Source organism: Embiotoca jacksoni, unplaced genomic scaffold (assembly GCF_022577435.1).
Source record: "Embiotoca jacksoni isolate LCO1_2020_lvr unplaced genomic scaffold, fEmbJac1.0.p SCAF_25, whole genome shotgun sequence".
Taxonomy (NCBI): Eukaryota; Metazoa; Chordata; class Actinopteri; family Embiotocidae; genus Embiotoca; species Embiotoca jacksoni.
This window is the reverse complement of record NW_027185376.1, coordinates 3,423,038-3,448,160: the sequence shown is the minus strand read 5'-3', so window position 1 is coordinate 3,448,160 and position 25,123 is coordinate 3,423,038. Positions and strand designations below refer to the sequence as shown.

The following is a 25,123-nucleotide window of genomic DNA, read 5'->3' as shown; positions in this document are numbered from 1 at the left end:
TGTAGCCCGTGAACTGAGGCAGGAAATGTAGAGAGACAGTGCAAACAATGTGTATTTCCTCCTTTGCAATGCAAATTCTCGGGTACATCGGCTTACTGAGTCTACCTCATGGACATTCCTGAATGTGCCAAAGGGCCTTGTTTCCTGTCTCGCTCCGGAAGCAGCTCATGTGAGGTTCGTAGATACTCTCAGTAAAATTGTCGGCTAGTGCGTCCAAAGGAAAGCGTGAATTCCACTGCCTATTGTCAGATTTTTGCTCACTTACATCTTTAAATTCCAAAGGAAGGTATTGTTCTGGAGCACGAGGACTTCCTAAGTTAGTTATTTCCTGTCATGGTTATGTAATTTCCCTTACTTGTATTCAAGTATCAACTGTGACAAACACTTGTTCTGTTATAGTTGTTTACTTTTTTAGGGTCATGTCCCTTAAAAGTTCAGCATCAGCCTCTCATCACATGACGTGATGTACATCTGTATGTTTATGAGTTGCAAACAGTTAAAGAGTTTTGTTCTCCTCTGATTTAAAACATTTAATTGCTTTGGAAAGTGACTTCATATAAAAGTTGACGTAGTTCTGATAAAATGAGGCCAATGCAGAAGTGCCATAAACTGCAATACCACCAAGAGCCACTGGGGGTTGGTTTCAAAAAGCTTTCAGCTCCACAGACTCCCATTCAACTTCTCTCATGAAATACAAAGTCTTTCCATTTTTTTCCAAAAGTTCTTATGTTATTGTTAGTTAAAGTACCTCTTGCTTATTTATTTTTTTTGGTGGACAATCTGAAAATAATACTGTCGTTAATTAGAAAATAAGCCTCAAAAAGCAGTGTTTTGGGGGGCGTTTCTGTTTGTTGTGCGGTCAGGTTACGGCTATCGGTGGGCGGGACGTAACGTCATTGGGTTTCCATCAGATCGAGTCAGATCCACCACTTGCTCCTCCCCAGCTCGTCTGATAAGAAGGAGTGACTTTCGCAATATTGCACCATTATGACTTGTGGAAGAAGTTGAATAGTTAATGCTCCCTTCTGTGACTTTATCACTCCTTGGCCTTTGTCACATGACCTTCTTCTTCACCCCTGGTCAGACGTGCGTGTACTTTTCACGCTTCAGTGATGCAAAACGTGACGCTGACACGGTATCCTCTAGTGAACTGATGGGTATATTACACACTTATATGATACTGGACTGTTTTTTAAGCTTTTATCTGGATCTCGGTAGTTCACAGTAAAAGGAAGTAAAATGTGTTTCCGCTCTTATTTCCAGTCCAGTTAGTCATGACCTCTCTACACAGTGACCCCATGCAGATTGCCTACCTGAAGGTTGAGGTCCATTGTTTCATTGCTTTTCAGTTGATGAAATTTTGCAGCATCAATAGTAACAGTGAAATCAATCACTTGCGTCCTTTCAGACTTCAAACTGACACTGCTTAGAATTTGTTTTCTGTCCCTCATTCCCCCCTTACATGAAAGGGTCCCGCCCTGTTAACATTTTATGTTGATTTGAAAGGGATTAAGCTTGTTTATGGTATTATTCCCTCTGTGACGGTGGCAACCCTGGGCTTCTTGTTTTGCATTATGTAAAACGAAAAAAAGAGCAGGACATGGCCCAGAAGGCACAACCCTTTGTTTGTCATCTTTCACTACATTTTTAATCTCTCACCCTCAAAGAAAATAAGACTGCTTTCATGTTCATGATACTTTGTTAGATGGCATGAATCATTTAGACATTGAGTGCAAACTGTGCCCTTCTTTCTTATGAGAATTCACTTTTGAATTCGTCTTTTTAGCCGAGTTGGTCTGGATGTAGAGGCAGCTCAGGTCAGTCGAAGTACAGGTCATCGTTTCTTCTGAGGCCAGTTGAGGAGTCTTAAGTCTCCTAGCTTCAGAAACAGCTTCACATGAGGGGACTTCTGGTGGGAAGCACAGGACAAATGATCCTTCTCAGTTTTAATGTTGCAGCAGTTGTGCTGCAGTGCACTAAAAGTGCTTCTAGTGACACTGGGCCAAAAGTTTGTCTCAAAGTTTGCGCCTGTGTTCTCGCTCGCCGTGATAAAGTGTCGCTGACTTTCCTTAACGATTCACCTGCTCGGTGTAAGAGGGTGAAGTGCGTTCAGGGAGGCCTTGTGGTGCCTGCTGGGAAGGTGGAGGATGGATAGTAGCTGACAGCACCCTTGGCGTTGCAGTGCTGCTGCCGTGTCATGCTGTTTTTTCACTGTGGTGTTTGGCTTGTCTGTTTGTCTCAATTTAAAATCTCAAGAGAAGTGTCTGCTTTTATTGAATGGCTGGAGCTAAAAATACCTTCTGCCTGACCAATCAGAGGAGAGAACAGATGGAATAGCAATATGTGATTTCCCGGAGGTCGCTAACGATCGACTTGACGGATAAAAGAGGGATCTAAAATAGGAAAACGAAGCTTATTATTCTTCCATCAAAATCAGGATCTGAAGTTGTACTTGGCAAATTCACAATTTAGCAACAGACTCATTTTGAAGATTCCCTTTTTTAATGATAAAGTCCTCATTCGGAGATCGGTCTCTGTGTTTTTTCCTCTGTGATAGTGGAGATGGTGAGATGCAGAACATTTTCCATTTTCCTTTTCTTTCCTCTCCTGTGCTGAAATTATGTTCAAAGTGAGGCAAGGGTGCAGGCTGCTATTTAGGAACAGTGTCTCTTTTCTCTTTCAGCATCGTTCAGTGATTTTTTTTTTTGCTGGGCGTGTATTCACTCAGAAATTTTCACCGGTTACGCATGAATAGATTCGTATTAATGCCGCACTCAAATGTCAGTCCCAAAATTGAACGAATGTAATGATTCAGCCTTTTGAAAGAGATGGAAAGAAATATAGCTTGACTCATGCTGAGCTCTCTGATTAAGTGCTGCTTCTCCAGCTGAGTCATTCTGCCTTTGCCGATGGACTCTCTCTAACCATGTCAGTTTACCCTGAAGGGCAGTCCGGCCACCGGCGGGTCTGCCTCCACCTCGCTTGAAGGACAGTGAGGTGTGACAGGTGTTCGACCTGCTGCAGATGGGCTGTCAGACGGAGGAAAACCACGTCACTGCCGTTACAGGAAATGTGATGTAGTACTAACCTCCACACTCAGACATACAACCCAGTATATGCACACGGACAGATTTGTGCTGCCAATCAAAAGTTTTTCTGCACTTTCTTTTGCCAAAGAATTACAAACTGAAGAGAGAAAAATAAGATACAGTCAAAATCTCTGCCTAAAACACAGAAAACTAGAGGACTACGGCTGCTGGTGTCAGTGATCGCTGATGATTTATTACTGGGAACAGCTGCCTACTGCTGCTGAAAATTATTCTGAGAGCAGTGAGAGTTAACCGAACAGTCAAGTCGGGAGTCATAAAACCAAAACAATGAGCTGAAAGGCGCTAAATCGCTCCACAGATCTCGGGATTTATCGGGGCTTAAAATATCAAAGTGTAATATCTTACTGACCTGAAGTCACAGACTGATTAACATCCATCAGCACTTGTTTGGTATCTTCTCCTGTTACACTACAATAATGCAACACAGTCTCTTATATCAACTACCAAAGTGTTAGTGTATGCTCCCTTAACACTTGCTCACAGACCCACACCCGTCGTATTAATAAAACATAAAGGTTGAGATTTCCTGTAGATGTTAAATTATTCCTCATCTTCTTCTTTTTTTTTCTTTTTTTATCCCATTTTCCAGCTTCCAGACTTGCTTTTTAAATGTTTTCTGTGCTTCAAGGGACTTAGAGCATGAAGACCAAGTTTGAAGTAAAGACGAGAGAAGGGGAATAGAGGAAGATACTTATTCGGATGAAAGCATGACATGACATTAAAGAAGTGGGGAGCAAAGAGAGAGATGGAAGATGCAGCTGTGGGGTTTTCTACCACATCTAGGCCCTGTTAGAACTGCTGTCAATTCTTATTAGTATTTAAACATGGTCATATAGCAGGGGAATTACAAGTTGATAGATCCGAAATGAAGTAGATGATCACAGAAGTCCATATATTATGAAGCACAAGATTGACAAGCAAGAAGAGATAAGAGCATTTGTTTTGCAACCCTTTTCCCTTTGGCTTCCTTCCACCCCATCAACTCCGGACTTTATGGACATTGACAACAGTTATATAAAGGATTTTCACATAGTAATAACTTCTTTCCAGTGTGACATGTTTTCTGGTTTTGCCTGCTGTATATTGGCGGCCCCAGTGTTACACACTACCTATACGAAGTCAAGATGTTCTGTGTATGAAATTAAGATTAATAACCTGATGGTTGGGGGTCCGGGAAAACAGCTGCATGTTCTGCCAGATTAATTTTCTAATCAGGGGGTTAGCTTTACGCAAGATGGAATAAATTGTTGAGAGCTGTGTGAAATTGATGTGTTGAGAGAGGTCTGTTCCAAGGCGCACCATAGGTGTCCATTTGGAGAGTATAAATGATCAGTGATACCACTGCAAGTTGGGTACACCACATCCCCCTTCAGCTACTAGTCTTTGGAGAGTTTAAAGTTTCACACTAGGCTTTTAAATCACACTTATAAACCTAGACATTTTTCCCAGTTGTCTTTAGGTGGTGGTAATTCAGCTGATAAATATGATTCTTGGGAGGACATTAATTTTAATAATGGAGATATGCAATGGAAACCATAACAGGAGAGTTTTCCATCTTTGTAAATCTGCTTCTACCTCTGCTATAAGTGCCTTGTTTTTTATAATGTTTTGTGGGGTGGATTGACACTCCGAAGTATTTGATGATCTGAGCCACAGGGATATTGGATGTGGAGGTCATATGTGAGTGGCAGTAAAACAGATTTATCTATATGATTTAATTTAACTAATTTAACTTTATATCCTGAGATGTGGGTGAAATTATTGAATATATTTACAGGGTGGGGACGAGACTGAGGGACATCCTGGATAAAAAGCAGTACATCATCAGCATACAGAGAAATCAAATACAATTTTAATGAAACAAGATTCATCACAGGACATCACATAAATTAGGGGTCTCCAATCAGTAGCTACTGGTTGAGTATCAATTTGTTATTGTTCACATAAAAGAAGCTAATTCAGCTGATTTGGTGGAGCTCAGCTATGTGAATAAATGTGACAGTGTCCGGGAGCACTTTCATTTTGTCAAAATAGCTCAAGACACCAATTTGTTTTCAAGGTGATGAGTATTAAGTGTTGCAATGTGGCGTCATCTGCCTTCTTGAACTGTAGTTGCAGTGTTGAGGTGATGCTGTTTATGTCTTCAGGGTTTGGTAGAGTTTCTTCTGTAGCTCCCCATTGACTCTTTGAATGTTTACATTTTTCTTTGGAATTCTGTCTGAATCAAAAGCTTTCAAGGTAGATCCCAGATGAAGAAATGGATAAAGTGGTCTTGTTAACAACAACAATCTTGGTCTTGGTCCTGTGATGGAGATCACTTTACAGAGCGGAAACATCCTCCCCTCCTGACATTTCCCAGATTCAGTGACTTAAACAAAGTGTAAAGTTATCACCAAACAGACGCTCAACAAACTGGTCGACTCAGCCTGTGGGAAGCTAAATCAAAGCAGCAGTCAAAGCCACATTAGTCAAAACTAAATCAATTCTGAAAATAGTGTCTCTCGATAACGCTTAGAAGATTAGAGATCGGAGAGTCTACAGAGCCGCGTCTATCCAGCGATGATAAAATCTTTGATCAATCAGGTCAAATACTTCATCAAAGCTCACCCTGCCTATTTTCCTGGTATAAATTTAGATCTTTGACAGCCATTACGTGGAGGATCATGTGCTCGTTATGTGTTGCTGTGGCCTCATCGAGCGATACCGGTCCAATAATCGATGTGGCGAAGCAGGAGAGACTTTACATATCAATCTGTCTGCTGGCCCCGACATGTCTGGCCGCACCGCGAGATGTAATGGTCCACAGAGATCTGGCTGCGAGACAGATGCCAAAGAAGAGTCTTTGATCAAATATTTTCCCCCAGGTGTTTTTAGATCTGAAAGAGAAAAAAGGGCAAAGATTGGTGTATTAGCTTGGTAAGGCAACTCGGCTCTGTACGCAGCTAATTATTCACTTATTCTCAAGCCTGCTGATCAGAAGCCTTGTTGTAAAAGATAGTTGTTTTTTTTACATTATTCATCCTGCCTTTTGACCTGCTCTGTCTCCGGTCTTGTTCTCTTTTTGTCGAACAAACCAATAAGCAGCACTTTTGTCGACACAGCATCTAGTTTCACTTCATTGGTTCGGAATCACAAAGGAAACTACGTAGATAAATCAAATAACTCCTGTAAAACAGACTGAACCAAAGCTAGAAAGAACTCAAAACGATTTATTTTGGTGCCTTTTTACGTAATTTTTCATGAATATCAATTACGTCATAATCTCTAGTGTGATCAAATATTTATATTCAAGGGGGTGTGGTTGGATGGAAAACGATGGATAATTATTTTTATTTCCAGTGGGACCGTGCTGCAAATTTCCTCAAGCGTCTCAACCTGAGTGTCTGGATTGTGCTCAGACTGATGCATCAAACACTGGATCACTCCAGGAAAGTGTCATTACGCATTCAGTACGGGTGGTGAAATTAACTGTCATCGCGAAGAACCCTTTCACCTATTTTGCAGCGATGTTATTTTCTGACTCGGTTATCGGTTTGTGACAAGCGTAGCGGGACGTGACACGATGTATTGTCACGTTGCTCTTCATCATCTGCGAGCCAGCAGTCACTCAGTCAGGGGTCACGTAAGGACGAGAAGAAGAAAGCGAGACAGGGAGAGAGTGATGAAGAGGAGGATATTTACGACTCAGACAGTGGCGAGGCTGAGCTGCATCCCAATGTCTGGTCCTTTACTGCCTGGCTCAATAACTCTCAAGGGAGCTGGAAGAAGTCTGTGCAGAGATTTGCAGGTATCGCAGGTCTCGAGGTCTTCAGGTGTGTGAGTGTCTGGGCAACGCAAATAAAAAAAAAAAAAAAACGGCAAATATCACCCAGTCTGGAGGTGTTATTGGAGATCAGACTGGATGCTGTGTTAGCTGTCATCTAATAGTTTATCTGGGAATGATGTTCAGTAATGGACTTTTTTTTGCTCTGGTATCTTTTACGATGATGAGGCTTTTTCGGACTGCAGGAGCTATCTCACAGTCCTAAGAACGGTGGGAGAGAGTTCCCCTTTTTCAGTGTGTCTGCACAGAGGGAACGTCGAACCTTTTAAGTTCCTATAACTCTGTTTTGTGGTACTTTTACTTTTACAGCGATGAATGAAGCTGTTTAGAGCGGAAGAGATAAGAGTTTCTATTGGAGGCACAAAATACTGGGAAATGGACAGAAAACAAAGTCCAGGCCTTATTAAGCCTGAACACATCCGAGGAAAAAACCCTCGACTTTGATTCAACAAGGAGAAATATCAAAAATCGCTCCGTTTATGTCATGCTATAGTATGTCATTTCAGAGTTCCTACCGGCGTTGCTAATGCAAACTGCAAAAGGCCTCAAAACCTATTTGGTTCCGGGCGAACTCTTTTGGGAATATAATTCCTTTCAAGAAAGTCTTTAGAGCTGTTGTAGAAAACGCCTACTGTTGAACTTTTGTGCTCAATAATCAGCTCTTGCTCTTAGACTCTAGTGACAGTTCTCCACCATTGTTTTCCATTATTATAATGTGAAGTCATAACGTCACAGAAGCACACGGTCCTCACTGATGAAGTGTCTCCTGTCTATCAGCTCCGACTCCAACACTAATCAGATCCGTCCACTGACAGCTCCTCTACCTCAATCACTCCGACTGCTTGATTGTCAGTGTGCGGTGTCCTCTTTCCGGTGATATAACAAGTCTGTCACAGGTCCTTCCCCTGGGCTCTGTTACCTCTCTCACTCGTTGTACCAAACCCGACCTCAGGTGTGTGTTACCCAGCGCGTCTGTCTGTCAGACAGTCTGGCCTTTCCTTGGTTTTAATGACTTCCCAGTGTTATGCAGGGCTGCCTGAGGACTCTGACACCTTCTGTTATGGTGTAAAAAAAAAGTGTACAACATGCTCGTACTTCACTCCACTTGAGACTTGGACTCAGGTTGGATTTATGAGGACATGATTTGAACTTGAGACTTAACTTTGACTGACTTTACTGCTTTGAAACATCTTACTTAAACCTAAACTCCTTAAAGCCTTAAAAAGCAGGCTGAACTTGATTCAAAATTATGGTGAGTGTGATTTGACATATTTGAGACTTGGCTTCCTAGAGACATGACTCAAGACTTGAGATTTGAGACTTCACAGAAGCAGCAGATTTGACAAGCTACCTAATAATAATATAAACATTATTTGAGAGTTTGACGCAGGGTGGACTTGAAACTTCACAGGTTTGAGGTATTCAAGAAGCTCCCTGAAGATTTAACTTCACTTGCTTGAGAATATGGTAAACAAAGGAGGACTTGAGATTTGACTTGGAACTGATTTACTGAAGACTCAGCTTGTGTTTGACTGTTGTGAGGCTTTGACTTGTGTTGGACTTGGGCCAATGAAATGAGGACTTAAGACTTGAGTTGAATTTGACTGCTGTGAGACTTGACTACTCGAAAAGTTAACACTTGAGACACTTGTGTCAGACTGTAGCTAACAAAATGAGGATTTTAGATTTGCTTTGGACGATTGTGGGACTCGATTTATATGAGATTTGACTTCATATTAAGTCAGGCCAAATATGCCTCGACTACTCTGAAATGGGATTTCTTGAAGACTCAAGGCAGCGTAAGGGTTTGAGACTTGACTTTGACTGCATCATTGTGGGACTTGTCTCACTTAAGACTTCTTTTAGGACTAAACTTTAGACTTAAACTTGAGTTGGGCCTAACTCACAAAACAGAAGACTTGCAACGTGACTACATCCTGACTGATGTGAGACTCGACTTACTTGAGACTTCAAAGATCCTGACTTGCACTTTGCGTATGACTCGGACAGGTGCTGACGGACATGAGCGTTCACTTTAGACTTGTTCTGACAGAGCTGGGACTTGACTTGGCCCCACCCCATGAGATTTTAAAGCTGCTCCGAACTGCACAGGAAGCCAGTGCTGTAAAACGTTCTGCTTGTAAATGGACTCTATGGCAGCTGTAGAAATCGGCAGGAATTCTAGTTGGCTCCCATTTATCTCTCTGTCTGTGTCTCACATGTGTTCACACACCCACAGATCGGGCTTTTGGCCATGATTCCTCTGATGAATTGCTTTAGTCATTGGTCCTGGCTGTGATTGTGTGTGTGTGTGTGTGTGTGTGTGTGTGTGTGTGCTGAGTAATGAAGAGGCCGGTGATGTTGCTCTCCTCCTCCTCAGTTGCCCCCCTGAGCACAGGTGCTCTGCTCTCTCTGAGTGGGAGTTCTCCGCTGAACGAGTTTCAAATTCATTCATCCTGTAAGAGCTCCAGCAACTCTTTTCATTGTTGATGTGAAGTGAATATGAAGCGGAGACTCTGTGTATTGTCATGCATGGCAATGAGGCATCAAAGTTAAGATAAAAAAAATAAAAAAAAAGCCATCCCACTAACATCTGCAATAACATAGCAACTAACACACAAAGTAGGTTTCTGCTCAAATGCTTCGACGTGCTCCCGTGTACATTAATGACTATTGACAAGCGCATCATCTTTAATGCTACACTGTTCTGGTTGTTCAGTACTGACATGTACAATATGTTAAACTGGGGAGCATGGCCAAGACGTGGATACGAGTGGACAGCTTGCTCACTGAGCACATAAAATCAATCCATATGAGCGTGATGCTGGAATCTGAGACGTACGAGTGTGATGCTGCAGGCGTCTCTCATGTTAGACTTATTCTTTTCATTACTATCAGTTTGTAGCTCCTCTGTGTGTATAATAGGAAGGTCAGGTGTCCATTAGTCACTACGATAAAGACGTTGGCACATTCAGGATTTTCACTCCTGTTTAATAATCAGTTGACACAGAAGCAGTTTAGAAGAAATTTCAAAGTTGCTTTTTCTATAGGTCGCCCCTGCATGACCCCTGTATTACCTGTATAACAATATGTACACCTTTGTCTATCTTAAACATTGTTGGTGCACTATTTGCGGTTACATTTCTGCACAGAAAGGCCGAAGACGAGGGCCAAAATTATCGCCACTCGTCCGACATCAACCTCACTTCGTTTTGAAGGAGTTCCAGACAAACATTTTGTATGCCTGTCATCGTCTTTGCGTGCTTCTACTGTTTGCCTCAGGGCATCTAATCTCTGTTTGTTTAAAGATACAATATTTAAGATAACATGGTAATTTTTCCAGGTGCATACATGCAGTGTAACAGTGTTTTCACTGATATTTAACCATTGGACTGGTTGGGACAGAGAGAGAGCGAGAGAGAGAGTGATGTGTCACTACTTTACAGTCAGAGTGAACTGCATGCTGGGAGCCTAATGTTCTTTTAATGGCTGGTGTGTTCCTGGAGGGAACGTGTTGATTGATAACCTGCACAACCTCTGCCAGCCTTGGTGACGCAGCACCAGCAACTCATCCTGCCGGGTTTACCATCGCTGACAGCTCTCACCCAGCACAGTGACTCGGCAATATGGCTGCCTTCAGGGGTGGAACGATTAGAAACGTACCCAGGGACCTGCTTCGCTGCTTGCATTTAATTTAGACTCGTTGTTGCATCCGATCAATACTTGTAATCATTCAGTTGTTTTGTGTATCCTGGCCGGACTATGAAGTTATCAAAGCCCTGCAGGTCAGCCACAGACTGTCTCGTTTGATTTTGCACCGTCCCACTGATGAAAAATGGTTTTACAACAGAATTATTCCTCATCAGTAATCAGCTTTCCTGTTGCACAATGCAGCACAATGTTAAGCGACTGATGCCAAGCAGGTGGTTGTTTTGCACCAACATGGCGTCAACACCCCCCCAGATGTAAATCCTCACTCCTGAGTCAGTGTCCAACCACGTCGTTAATGCAAACGCAGGAAACACATGGACTGAGCACGACTGCAGCCGATCAGAGACTGTTCGCTGATTTCCATCAAAGGGTAAAACAACATCAAAGGAAAATAAAAAATGGACTCCCTCTGTGTGGGTAACATCCCCTGGGTCGCTGTGGAAGGGCGGCGCTGAGGGAAGTCGGTTTTGCACAACTTGAAATGGAGCTAGACTCTCCGAGATAACGCCGAGCCAAGCAAAAGGGACTTTGATGCAATTAATTCAGCACTGATGTAACCAGGTTTTTACACGGCAGAGCACAGGGTGATCCGACTGTAAGTCTGCTGTACATGCTGAAAGATAAAAAGAACCAGATTTCTAGATCGCTGTGCTGCATGTACCTGTCCAAATTACCTCCAAACCACAGCTTTCGCACTTTACCTTTCTTCATTCTGTTTCTCCGTCTCATTCAGGTTAATAACAGAGAGAGAAAGCAAAGCGTGAGAGTGTAGCATAAAAACTGGAAGGAGAGAAGCATCAGTTGTGATTGGAGCTCCAGTTATCAGTTGACTGTGAGAGCACAACACTGTGGTTCACACCGTCCTCATCGACTCCCACACCTCCCTTCCCTCGTCCTTCTCTCTTGTTATGGAAAAGCTCTCAGGCTGCAGCCGCTGTGGGCAAGCAGCCAGCCTGCTATCACAACCCCTATACATAACCGCAGAATGGAGGGAAGTCCGAAATTAAAAGCATTGTTATCCCCGCGGCTGCCGGCCACAGAACAAATGGAATGACAGGCTTATTTAATTTGAGCCCGTCTCGGGTGACCTTGGCTTTGGCCTCTAGTCCTCCCCCGACCCCCCCCCCCCCCAAGTGCTGCTGGATTTCTCGCATACCTGTGGTGAGCGAGAATTTACAAATCCAAATCTCCTCTTTGTTTTTTTTCCCCGTTCCGTTTGAGCCCCAGAATGTCCTTGTGGATGAATTTGAGTATAATGTACCATTAGGGTTGCTATGGTGACGGCTGCCGTCCGTGTGCATGTCAGTTGCCATGCAACTTTTTTTTTTTTTTTTTCTTTCCTCTCCAGTTAAATGCTAGGCGGCTGCATGCAAAGTATTGAGCAGCCGCACTGCACTCCTTGTCACTGTTAATACTATTGTTGACTGAGGGAGGATGCAGGCGTCCATCTGTCTTTTGTGATACACATGGAGGTGCCTTCTTTACCCTCGCCAGTGAGAAGTTTCATAACTGCATGAACACATGTTGATCATGAAGTTCTTCACCTCCAGGTTTTGCGATAGACTGTATAAAAAAAGTGGACGTAGCTTCCAGGTCTGAAAAGTGAGGCCAATGCAGAAGTGGCTTAAACTGCAATACCATCGAGGGCCACTAGGGGTCGTGTCCTCAGGTTCCCAATCAGATGGAGTCAAATTCACCGCGTGCACCTCCCCAGCTTGTCCAAATATGGTCACTCCTGGCTCCAAATTAGCATGATGGCGACGGCAAAAATGCCGAACTTGAGGCTTCAGAACGGCCGTTTACAAACCAATGGGTGATGTCATAGTTGATCGCACCATGGGTTTTACCAGGCACTCTCACCAAAAGTGTGTTTTAAGTGTTGTTTTAAGCCCAAGTGAGACAACGAAATACAAACCTGAATGTGCAGCTGGTGTAGAAAAATCAGTGTTGATGTTTTGTCACAGTTGTCCAGTATTGTGTTACAAAGACTGAAGTTAGCATGCTCGCGTCTCGTAATACCACTTTGTACCACAAGATGGTACGGTGAGTCGCTGCGGCGTGTTCAGTCTACCCTCAGTTCAACATGAGAGGAAGAACTGACTGCAGGTTTCTGCGTTGGTGAGCGAGTGGAAAAGCATCGCGGCAACAAAACTGTCAGCAGCTGCCAGGGAACCTCTCAGCCTGTCGGAGGTTTTGGCAGGGCTGCGACTCTGAATGTCAACCTGCGCACAACATCTGAGAGCTCTGAATTCAGCTTCTCAGCAGGTGGCCTGAAGAGTTTCAACAAAACCCTCCTTTTGCCTGTGATAACAAGTGTGCATGAAACACTATCTCTTCTTCCCACCGTCCTCCCAACCACAGCTTCACCCTTCAGTGCCCTGCAAATTAAAGAGTGTGTCGTTGAGCGCTGCTCTGGTCTGGTCGCGCTGATGAGGCGTAATAACCGTAGAGAGCCTCAGCTGCTCTCTTTGCGCCTCGCCGTTGAGCTCATTAGGCAAAGAACATGATGCTCAAAGAAATTAAAGCACAGGGACAGAGTGAAGCTGCAGCGGCGAGGAGATGCTCCCGCTGGAGCATCAAGACGTTGCTATGGTGTTTATCTCAGGATGGGTTTGGGACGGTCGCATCTGCTGTCATGCCACTTATTCTGATTTGAAGCTGGGAAAATCTTATTTTCTGCTGCTAATACTGTATTCTTGCAGCCTCATTTTTTTTCTGCAATTACCACATTATAACTGAGGCGCACCATTTTAGTGAAAGCTGTGTTTTAAGAGCGGCAAAATGGTGAACGTCTCTGTTTTCGATTTCTAAACACTTGGAGGAACAGCGAAATTGTGTGCATGTGTCATCTAAAAGTGTGTTGTGACAGCCTGTTTAGTTGTTTATTTCATTACAGTTTTGTTTCATTTTATTCTCAATTTCTTCTTTGTAGGAGAGTTTGAACAAGAAGAGGAATTTGAGCACGGCTGTTTTTCCAATTTCATCTGGCATTATTTGATGCTTTTGATTGTTCCTTGTTAAGAGGCAAACAATACCAGAAGTCTAATAAGATTTTCGGTGAAGTTTTGCGTTGTGCACGAGTGGCAGCCTTCAGTGACGCCACCCATTCCTCTCTTTGACGTTTAATATCTAATTAATGATGGAATTACTTTCAGAAGGACCACCACAACACAACACTGATCAGAAGGAATGCATTTAGCCAATGACTCATAACGACGTAACGACTTATAAAAATAAATTATTGGGTTTGTATTTCATGAGAGAGTTTGATGCTCTTTAAATAGGAATCTGTTGGAGCCAGATGGGTTTTTTTTGTTGCCAGCCCCTTGTGGCCCTCAGTGGTATTGCACTTGAAGACACTTTTATTTTGGCTTTATTTTTCAGACCCGCAGACTACGTCCACTATTATTTACAGGCTCTGGTTCTGCACTTATACCGATGAATTTCTACAGCTGCCTCAGTACTCTTCATGCCCCTTTAACAAAAGAAAAATATTACAATTTGTTGAATATTTTTCTATTAGCAACCCATTTCGTCTGGGCTTAATAATATATCCAGGCAAAACCAATTCTGTAGCTGAGTGGAGGCTGTTCAAACATCTCATCACATTTAGTATCACTTGCAGTTAAATTAAGCTTTCAAAAATCAGGAAATAGTCTCTGCTTGAATTCAGATTTACGTCTCCACATACTTCACAAGCATCAAAAGGTTGCCACAATGACAGCAATATAAAGTGGATGACTCAGATGTAGTGTGTTGCCTCCTCTCAGTCCCCAGAGCGGGGCGGCATTTATGAGAAATAAAGCCTTATGAAAGGATCAGTACCATGTGCTCTTGTTGTGTGTCTCTCATCTCCCACGTCTCCCACGGTTACACAGGTTGCCAGCAACCAGAGCTCTCATCCTCTCATCCTGGGGGGCGCAAATCCTATTTCACATGGCACATTCACCACACATAATTCATGCAGGCAGGGTGAAGGGTGCTTAGGTGTGTGTGTGTGTGTGTGTGTGTGTGTGTGTGTGTGTGTGTGTGTGTGTGTGTGTGTGTGTGTGTGTGTGTGTGTGTGTTTATCTGTATATCTGCTCATACACTGCTTTAGAACTATTTGTCTGTATTATAGATTAGTGTGGGTGAGTGGTGCAGACAACTGTGTTTGCCAGGGGCATCTCACAAAGGGAAGCAAACATGCACACACACATGCACACCTTCATACAGGGGTGAAAAGACATGTGTGTGTGTGTGTGTGTGTGTGTGTGTGTGTGTGTGTGTGTGTGTGTGTGTGTGTGTGTGTGTGTGTGTGTGTGCGTGTGGCCTTTCATTTAGCAAAAGACCATCAGTGAGTCATTCCCCTGAAGAGCCCCCTTGGGTACTTGTCTCGCTGACACACACGCAGCCGCTGTCTCAGAACAAGGCTCACTGGTCAATGTTTAATGCTCTGTAATTGGTTTTACTGACCAGCGCAGCCTGCAGGATGCCAATGCTGATTTGAAGCCGAACAGCTGTGGCTGACCACCACTGCAGTCCCACCTGGTCTCTCATTGTGACGCGTTAGTTGGGTGTAATTCGCGCTGTCTGCTGTGTGGCCGTCATTACAACGATGAAACGGCCGAGGTCAAGCTGGACAATCTCGTCCGGGATCCCTTTATCCTTTTCTGTGTCTGTTCTTGTAAAACCTCCTCAGATATAATGACAGTCCATCACACTGATGGCAGTTAAACGTGACTTGAATCTGATTTTGACACCTGAGCACTGAGTCTCACCTTTCCTCTTCATCTTTTTTGCTCCCTGTCATTCTCTCCTAGAGAACCATGAGCACTGTGGAGGAGGAGCCGGACCACATGATACCATGAAGACAAGCCTGCAGGTCCTGCGCTGCCAGCTGCTGAGTGAGTAGACCCGAGGAGAGGAGGCGGGGGCATTTAATGGGCTGTCCTGGGTGAGAATGCGGAGGATCAGCATGCCAGCGGACGTTTCATATGCAAAGAGAAAATAGAAAGTGTATGCTTCTTCTTGTTACCTGAGAAGAAACTCCACTTTTTTTTTTTTTTGGTGTTTGAAAATGTTTTAGAATATATGCATCACTGCAGTATACATATTCAAATACCCAGATTGTTCTTAAATCTATTTAATTTACTTGTTTGTATTTTTACAGTGCCAAATTTATACAAATGTTATGTTGTATTAGATCCGAGGCACCAGTCAGCCACAACTGAGATTGGGAGTTGGTTTTCAGGCAGCTGTGATTGTTCCCAGGAGCTTTTAGACAAAGTCAAGAGTTTCCCAGTCCCAGATTGTAGACATCATGTAGATTTTCTCAAGTTTCAGATCTGTGGTAAAATTACAAATGTACCTGTGGTCACAAAAACATGCGTGCAACGTAACTTGAAATACTTACTCATGAAGGTTATGGCTTCCCCCTGCTCCGTGCACTTTACTGTGCCGTGCTTTGTTCACATACGCAACAGTAAAGGTCTCGAAACTTTTTCATTACTCCTAAAAAAAAGTGAAAAAAATATTCCTTTATTGCTTAAGACCTTATAAAATACCTTCAGGGAACCCCAGTTTGTTGACATCAGATACTGTACATAAATCCATACGTACAGTGCTGCATCCTCTTATTTTTTGTCACAGTTCAAGTCTGTGCTGCTTTACATTCACAGCGTAGGATCAAAGCTTTGGGAGTTGATGTGCGAAGGTCTGGCAGGCTACCAGCACAGATTGTCACATGAATATGGAACATGGGGGTCAGACTGAGACCCAGCGAGCTCCAGGACATTTAGTTAAACAGCCTGATGATATCTGGTATTCACCTCCAAGCTCCACTTTGGGGCAGCGGTGCCAAAGGCTGTCTCTGACAAATCTGCCCCAATCCCTCAGAAGTGATAAACTTGGACCGGACTGCTGTGAGCCAAGTGCTTTAAGCTGTAGCAGAGGTGGAGTGAGGTCACAATGCAGCGGTTTCATCCAGAGAGGGAAAGTCTGAGTCGAAGCTGCGGACCAGCTTTGTACAGAGTTTCTATTACAATCACATTTCAGAGAATATTTTTTGGTTTTGTCTTTGAAACCACAATGTTCACTTTAGCGGGTTTTCTCGGGCACATTACACTTCCATTAGGGTTTCCTTTTTATAGTTTGCAGAGCTGAGACACCCACCTAAGATCTCTTTGTCTGTGCAACACGGAGACATTTCACATTTCTCTCTCTGGGCGAGCCATCTGCAGAAGACAGATGCGCCTTTACGTCTTCAGGCTTCAGGCGAGAGAAGAGAGGCTGCGGATGGAGAAGAATTAAGTCGGATTAATCCTGTATCACAATAGATGTCAGAGCAGGAAGTTTTTCTCTTTTCCCCAGGTCACTCTCATTTGTTGTTCTGTCCTTTTTGCTTTCTGTCCTCCACCATGTCAATGCTTTGTACTGTGAGCATGTTGTCCTGACAATACATCTGGAACAGTAGAGAAGAGTTATAATTTGTCTCTAGCAAATTAAGTTTTGTCTTGCAGCTTAAAAAAACATCTGACAGGTTTAGATGTCTTTAGATGGTGCAAATTGCATGTTGAAATGAGCTCAAGAAGAAATAGATAATAATTTGAAAGACCAGTTGCTGTCAAGTGTAAATGTGTACACAATGCTTGAGTAATCTTCCCAGTCTGTTGTTGCCTTGTCTTGTGTGTTTAAACTGTGTTGTTAGAATAGTTTGTGGTCTTTTTAAAGCTGCCGTCACCAGTGGAAATGTCGAAATTCTCAGTAAATATCGGCAGTGTCTGTGACTGTAATGGAGTTGGAGTATAACTGCGGTTCAGTGCTCTCCCTAGACTCCACACAACTTCCTGTTTAATGTCTCCCCTTCCTGTCAGATCCTTTGCTGCTGTCACAGTCGCTGTAGCTAAATCATTACCCCAGTAAACAGCAAAAGGACGCTTTGTTGCTCTTGTTTTCGCATTCTCCGTCCGCCCGATTCTCAGATAAACACGTTGCTGTTCAAAGCCGCTGAAACCTGACAAACAATTTGCGGAGCATTCAAACAGGAAGCTATTATCCCGTTACGAAAGCTTTGCCTCTTATCTCTGGGCTCCCATCTGTAGGGCTCCTCCCCGCTCCGCCTCTCCACCACTCCACCCATCCAGGCCTCCTCCAGGATGGTCCCAGCGGTCTACAGGATGTGCCCTATCTGTCTGTTTCCCCTCTCGGGACAGACACTGCCCAGAACGGCAGACGAACACACCCAGGAGCAAACCAAAGGAATTTTTCTGTTTGTGCCACTGTTAAGATGATGCTGTATTTAGACACCCGGGCACAAATATATCCCTCATTGTCCCTCCAGCCTTCTACCAAAGTCACCTGGGACTCTGAAAAAAAAGATCACAAGTATTTAGTAGTACCACCAAAAAAAAAACCCAAAAAAACAGTGCAGCGTTATTACTCACAACATTAAATTATCTTTTGTCTACTGGATCAAACACCCTGGACAGGTTGCCAGTCTATCACAGGGCCAACACAGAAAGAAAACAGACAACCATTCACACCTACAGGCAATTTAGAATGATCAATTAACCTGATATGCATGTTTTTGGATGGTGGGAGGAAGCCAGAGTACTCACGCAGGCACAGGAAGAACATGCAAACTCCACACAGAAAGGCCCACACCTCAGTCAAGGTTTGAACCAATCGCCAGCCGAGACTCAAACCCTGAACCTTCTTGCTGTGAGGCGACAGTACTCACCACTCCACCACCACACTGCCCATATATTCATATTAATAAGTGTATTGTTATCAACTTTATGAGTAGTTTTATTGGTGATTTTGATAAAGATACAAGTACTTGTAGTACTTTGGTGGTACTAATAGTTTGCACTTGGAACTTATGTTAGCAGTCGTAGTGGCACCACGGTCGTCCTGTAGTGGTAATTGTTATAGAAGAGCAGTGGGTTCCACTGGATCAGTCGGTGCCAATAGCTCGTTGTCCAGGCGTGATAATCCAATCATACCAGCAGTTAGTCAGACAGCGCTCCGGTCGGCCTGCTGATAAAAGGTTTTGTCCACCTGAAGCTGATGGATCTGATCTGTTTCTGCAACTCTGCTCTGACAGCACGTCAGGGCTTTAATTTAAAGGGCTCGGACTACCTTCAACAAAACTCCGCTTTTAAGTCTTATGATTACTTTGATTCAGGTCTATCAGCCTTTATTCCTCAAAAGTGAGATATGGATTCATTTTGCATTAAGGGAGCGGAGCCGCAGTGTGTGTGCCGGTCTGATGTGATACAGACTCATTGGTATTCTGATGAGGGCCGGAGATATAAAGCCTTTTCCATTTGCCCCAGAGGATTTGGGGGGGGAATCCTATAGAGGTTTGTCGGCTACCGTGGAGTGGTTGTGATTAGCATAAACGAGGCTAAATGTGAATCATGCCACAGGAAGGCTGGCCGGGCGGTGAGCAGGACATCTTTAATTATCGGCTGTGGTTCGGTGCCTTAGGGACTTCTAAACCAGCAGTTATGCATGTTTATCTCATTAGATCATGACACATTATGGACAGACAGTAAATCTCCTTACATTTACATCTCAGGCATTTAGTGAATACTTTTATTCAGAGAAACTTACAGCGGGAGCACAAACGGAACGTCTGCGTATTGCTCAATGGCATTTTGACATAGTTTTTAATGTACAGAGATTGTTTGAGTATGATAATAATTTAAACACCATCGTTTTTATTTGTCAGATAAATCAACAAATAATCTTTGCAGGTTCTGGAAAACTGAGAGCAGAAACAGACAAAAGTTATTAATCATTTTACAAAGAAATGTTTTTGATGTATCAGCCCGTATAGCAACCTGAGACTAGTTTGAGAGAGCTCAAAATTTTAGATTTTGTTTTTGGCATACTAGAGGTGAGGTTTTAAATGATTAATTGCATTAAAATGTTTTGGGTGAGATCAGTAGAAGTAACTCGTGCCTGTTTGTGATATCAGATTAGAACAAGAGGAGTTAGTCCCTAAAAATAAAGTTCTTAAGTCGTACAAATCCTCCTACATGTAGAAAAACTTTTATTATATTCATGCCTTTGCCTAAATAGTTCACATAATGCTTATTAAGCCTGTAAATTTCTATGACTTGACAATGTGCATCAAACCACAAACCAACTACAATTAAATGTTACATCATTTTCATTTCTGTACTGCTTATTTTACTGTGCACAAATAACATTCAGGTGTGAATAAATCTGAATTATATCAATAGCATGCAGAGCAAAAATAGAAAGAGAACCTTGTCGTACTGTCAGGTATTTGATCTTAATTCAGGTTTTGTCATTCATAGACGTGACCTTGGCCAGATTTGTATTTGTCCCCCGCACATACTCCTCTGTTTATTCCCGTCATGCTGCTGAGCAGCGAGATGACAGAGCAGAAGCACAGCCTGACGAACGAGCCTTATTGACGGACAATTTTGCAGCTCCTATTTTTGGCTTCCTGTAGAGACTCGAGTTCGAATAGTGCCATCGCCAGCTGCCCATTGATGATGCGGCACAACCGGTCTGGCTGCAGAAGTCGCCTCATAGGCAGAATGTCGCTGCGCTCGTTGGAGCCACATCGCTCTCCATCGCACGTAGCGTGAGGTGACCCCTGGAAGAAAAGATAAATATCCCAGTCTCCACAGTAAGTAGCCCCCCCAACCCCACCCCCAGGATTGATCATGCAGCCAGGCTAGTGCCTAAGCACTGATAGCCTGCATACCGCACACTAAGTGCTCAAGTATGATTGATTAGGCTGGAAGATTCATGATGCGGTGCGCCTGAACAATATTGTTCCACGGGATTGGAGTCTTAGCTCACGGGTGGATCCAGAACCTTAATGCAGGATTTCATCAGCAGGAGTAAATGTTATGTTGTTTTCCATCCCAGCAGTGTTACTGTAGAGCCGGTGACGCCGGCTCGGGCCCCTGACATTGAGTGTAATTGTGAATGATTGGTGGGACAAAGCCTGCTTTGGATCAACGCACAGGATCCTGCTTTGCAACATGATTTATTGATGTCCCTGATGGCATCAGTGGAGGACTTCAACGAATGTCACCGATTTCCCATGCATTCAAAAGAGCCCTAATTCAGCAGGTTTCTTGCATAAATTGCCCCTCCGTCCATCCATCCTGTGTTTGGATGATGGAGAACAGTTAGACGTCTTTAGTCAGATATATGGGGGCCTTATCTTATTGTAATTTTGCCTGGGTATTGTTGGTCTCTGGTATCAGCATGTGCTATTATTAGATGATCAGCTGGGTGGTTTAGATAGTGAGGGCAACAGGTTGGCGTGAGTGATAACAGTGTTAGATGTATTTCGCCCTCCCTCCCAATAAAATCTGTAGAAGGACAAAGACTTTCAGATCAATGACACCATTGAATCTTTTTTTTTTTTTTTTTTTGTCCCTTTCACATAAAGATTAAAACTGTCCTCCTCACTGCTAGCATCATACTGAGAACGGTCTGACTCAGGGGTGTTGTAAAAGGGGGAAAAGTGGGACCACCAGTGGAGGGGAGTGCTGGGGGGGTTATAATTTTGGATTAATAGTTTGTGTTAGTGTTACGATTGAATAAAAATTGGCTGAATAATTCAAGAAAACAAAAGTGTAGGCTCTCTGACACTCTTCTCCCCCCCCTGTCAAAAGGCCGAAATGGTTTAGTCCACCTGGGATTCAGATGTAAAAGCAACTAACCAAGCTGCGTGAATGCTGATCCTGTCAAAGACTAAGGTTCGCTGTGATATGAGCGATGTCTTTCCCCAAGAGAAGGAAACTGGGGTACCAAAAAAGAACAAAAGAAAGAAAGCAAACTGAGGAAAAACAGTTGCTAATTTTTATCAAAAGAAAGGTGAGCGCTACCTGCAGACTGTCCGTCAGGAGCAGACATTTCCCGTTGGCCTGAGGGTTGTTATGAAAGGATTCTTGTGTACAAATATTGGCTAAAGTATGTATTAAAAAAACGTCACATTAAAACGTGTTAAAGACATGGATCGAGAAGGGGGCCCCCAGAGACTGCTCACGTACAGGGCCCATAATTTTGCGCTACACCCCTGGTCGGACTCTTTTTGTGTTTTTTGTGAGAAGATATCACTTCAGGCTAAAAACAGCCAACGTGTACGATGGTGGAAGAAAAAAAAAAAATCATGCTGAGTAGACGATAGCTGCTGAACAAGACAAATGTTTCACAATGTGCCTCCTATGTGCTCCTTTCACCTTATTTTCACTTGAATGTCCTTTTCGGCCCTCGGTGTCTAATCCAACCTTTTTGCCTTTATCTGTGTCTTAGCCTGATGAAACACCCACACATCTCCCTTTGTTACACTCTGCGCTGTACCGCTGCCCTCATCTGTGCACGTTTTCCTACCCTATCCGACCTCGCCATTCTTCCCCCTTGCCCATCCAATTTTAACATGTTCTTCCCGGTGCTTCAACTCAGTAATGGGTGTTCATAATGCTCAGGTTACCTCTGGGGTCTTTTCATTCATCTCTCTTGTTAATTCACTCCCTGCTTCTCCGCCGCACATCTTTGTCGAGGCCGAGCCGGGGCTCTCTGTACGCGTTCACCCCTGCTTTCCCTCTCACTTCATCAGCCAGACGCACAACTGCTGTGACAAATTACACCCGTTTGTATGTGTCAAAAAAACAGAGACATATGTGTAAGCACTGCGCGCACACACAGAAATTCAGCAATATAATGCAGAGTGTAGAGGTCACAATTGATGGATTTCCTGTTTGCAAACAAGATGCAGGTGCAAAGGGAGAAAGAAAACAGGATAACTCCTCCATATATTTCGCATTTGGAGACTTTTCTGTGTCGTCCGGGTTGATAAATGTTGAGCTTTATTGTCTGACTTGCACTTTTAGCATGTTTTAGAGAAAATTAATGGACATACTTCTTTTTCACCATCTGCCATGTGTTGTTTTCCCATTAAATCTGCCCATTTAGGCTAACCTGAGACACTCCATTACACTGATGGTGCTGATGACAGCTTCTTTCAACCATGCCATGTCATTACCTGTGAAGTTTTTTTGTTTTTTTGTTACTTTCCCACTTTAATTAGCAGGCTGACTCTGTAGAAATAAAGCAGCTTTATTTCCAGATACATTTGTATGTGACCCTCGTTGTCGCCCTTCCGAAACTTTCTTTTCCTATACCATGGAAAACTTTTTAATAGAATAGTCGGTTATGGCGTTTTTTTAAGGAGCATTATACACTCAATAGCCTCATTCGCTACCTTGATGCAGCGCCCTCATTCAGAATATTATATTCATATTGTCAGTATTATATCACTATTAGATTCCGTGTATACAGGCTTCACCCATTATTCAGGGTTTGATAAATATGATTTATCAACCAAGAGATTCTTTTGCGCACACAAGATAAAACATAATATCTCTAACATCTATTAAATTTCCTGGTTCTGTCAGAAACTTTCTTCCAGCTTCCATTTCATTGAAAGAGCCAGGGCTTCGAATATATGCCTATATTTAATGCTGTACTCTTCTCTAACCGTTAAGTTTCCCTCTCACGATAATGAACATTTTCCACCTGTTATTTTCATTAGGTTAAGGGACTAAAACAACAACAACATGTCGATCTCCTCATAAACTGTCAGTCATCCATCTTCTATAATTTTCATATGTGTGTGCAACTCACTGATAAGTTGTTTGGAAACCTGCGTATTGTCTTAATGTGACCCTCCATAATGAGATGGATGAGAGGTCTCACTCACAAACTCTAAACTAATTAACCCGAGACGGACCCAATACAGCGTATGCTACAGAACCTAAAGGCCAGTGTTATCCTCACTTTGTATTCAGCACTAATGAATATTTGGGCAGTCACTTATCTGTTTTCGCTGTACTTAAAAGTCATCCCCTCCCTTTAACATTTTAGATGTGATCTTTAATAAAATATAATTGAAATAAACTTCAAAGTCCCAAATGAATATTAATCTCCGTGTTGCTTACAGATCAGAGTGAAACTACACGTTTTATAACTTTCTGATCACCTGAACGAGTGAGGAAGATGTGTGTCTGAGCGTTTAGTTTTAATATAACTTTTATTAGAAAGAGGAGTCTGGTTGGTATGATTTATTCCCTCGCAGCAGAGTGTCTGGTTGCCAGGTTTGCACAGTGATTAAAAGCATGACTCAATCCAGATCACATCACGACCGCATCCTCCCTCTTGATTATCCTCTATCAACTCTTTCATCATTTTTTTTTTTTTGCATTAAAAAACTTAAGTTTTATTGACATCTTTCTGTCCTAGAAGTTTTTTTTATTCCTGCACTGTCATCAGTATAGAATAATTTGTAAAATGGAACGTCTTGAGAGCGTGTCAAAGGGCCTCATCCTCTAAATTTGTTCTCCACGATTCACATCACTCAGGATCAAGAGAAGCCGAGACACTCTTCCGTCGATGGGCCGGGTGTTTCCTCTGTTTCATTCCCCTGCCTAAAGCATCATTTCAGGGAAGAATGAGCAGTCATAAATCAGCAATGGCCACGTGTGTTGTCTCCCCAGATATGGGTCTGGAGTGGGCACTGCGGATTAGAGATGTGACAGACTTGGTTAATGGAAGATGGGGGGCCTGGACCCTCTATCCTGGAAGTCTGTGATTGAGTATGGAGGAACATGATTAATGATTCAGAGGCTGAGTTTTAATAGTCAGCTTTGGGGTCCTGTTGTGGTGTCTTTTAAATCCATCTGTCAACAATATTGAAAGATGGAGAATTTTCATTTGGCAAAGAAATAAGCTATTACTGATATTAACTGCTGCTTTGGCTGTTGGTTTTAGTTATTTTTTTCTGATATAATATATATCATTTTGTCTTTCTACATGTCAGTCAGATTTCTTTTCACACTTCTTTTCTCTTTTCCTTTTTAGCCCTTCTTGGAGATGGAAATTTGGTTTCCATAGTTACCTAGGGAGCACTGTAGTTAAACTATGGCCGTAACATCTCGGTTACATTGGTGGCTTGAGACTCTGTCATATATTCTTGTTTTTTGGGGATGTGGATGTCAAAATATTGGATTCTTAATTCGAAAGGTCAATAATGCAAAGACCTTATTGAAGCTCACCTCTGCTTTTCTTTGTCTGGTTCGAGTCAGCATGCTTTTCATTTTGCCCATCACCTGGAGGTTTTATCTTTGTCACAAGCAAGATGCCCGTCCATGTTTGTGTTTTAACAGCATACCTGCTGTACATTGTGGAATTTATGAATCTTATATTTAGAAATAATTTCCAGTCTTTAACATTCTTTCAGTGAGTAGTATTTAGAGGATAGGGCTGAAAATATTATTAAAAAAAAATTCTATTGTTGACTAATCTGAACTGATCCTGCTAAAGGCTGATACAGCTCATTCTTCTCTACCACTGTTGTCTAAAAACTAACAGAACATATCAAAGAGCCTCAGTGCTGCACTGAGCGACAAAGGCTGCTCTCTTATTGCCTACTAAACTTCAAATA

General features: G+C 42.8%; 1 protein-coding gene across 4 annotated transcripts in view; it reads left to right on the top strand.

The window, feature by feature from the left end:
• The window catches only part of tmem108 (transmembrane protein 108), a 49,725-nt gene that overhangs the window by 16,156 nt on the left and 8,446 nt on the right, over positions 1-25,123 (top strand). For all 4 annotated transcript variants that reach the window (XM_069159664.1, XM_069159662.1, XM_069159665.1 and 1 more), the window contains exon 2: positions 15,447-15,530. In XM_069159664.1, the coding sequence (XP_069015765.1) occupies positions 15,491-15,530 (40 nt within the window). In that variant the 5' untranslated portion in view covers positions 15,447-15,490. The remainder of the gene's footprint in view (positions 1-15,446; positions 15,531-25,123) is intronic.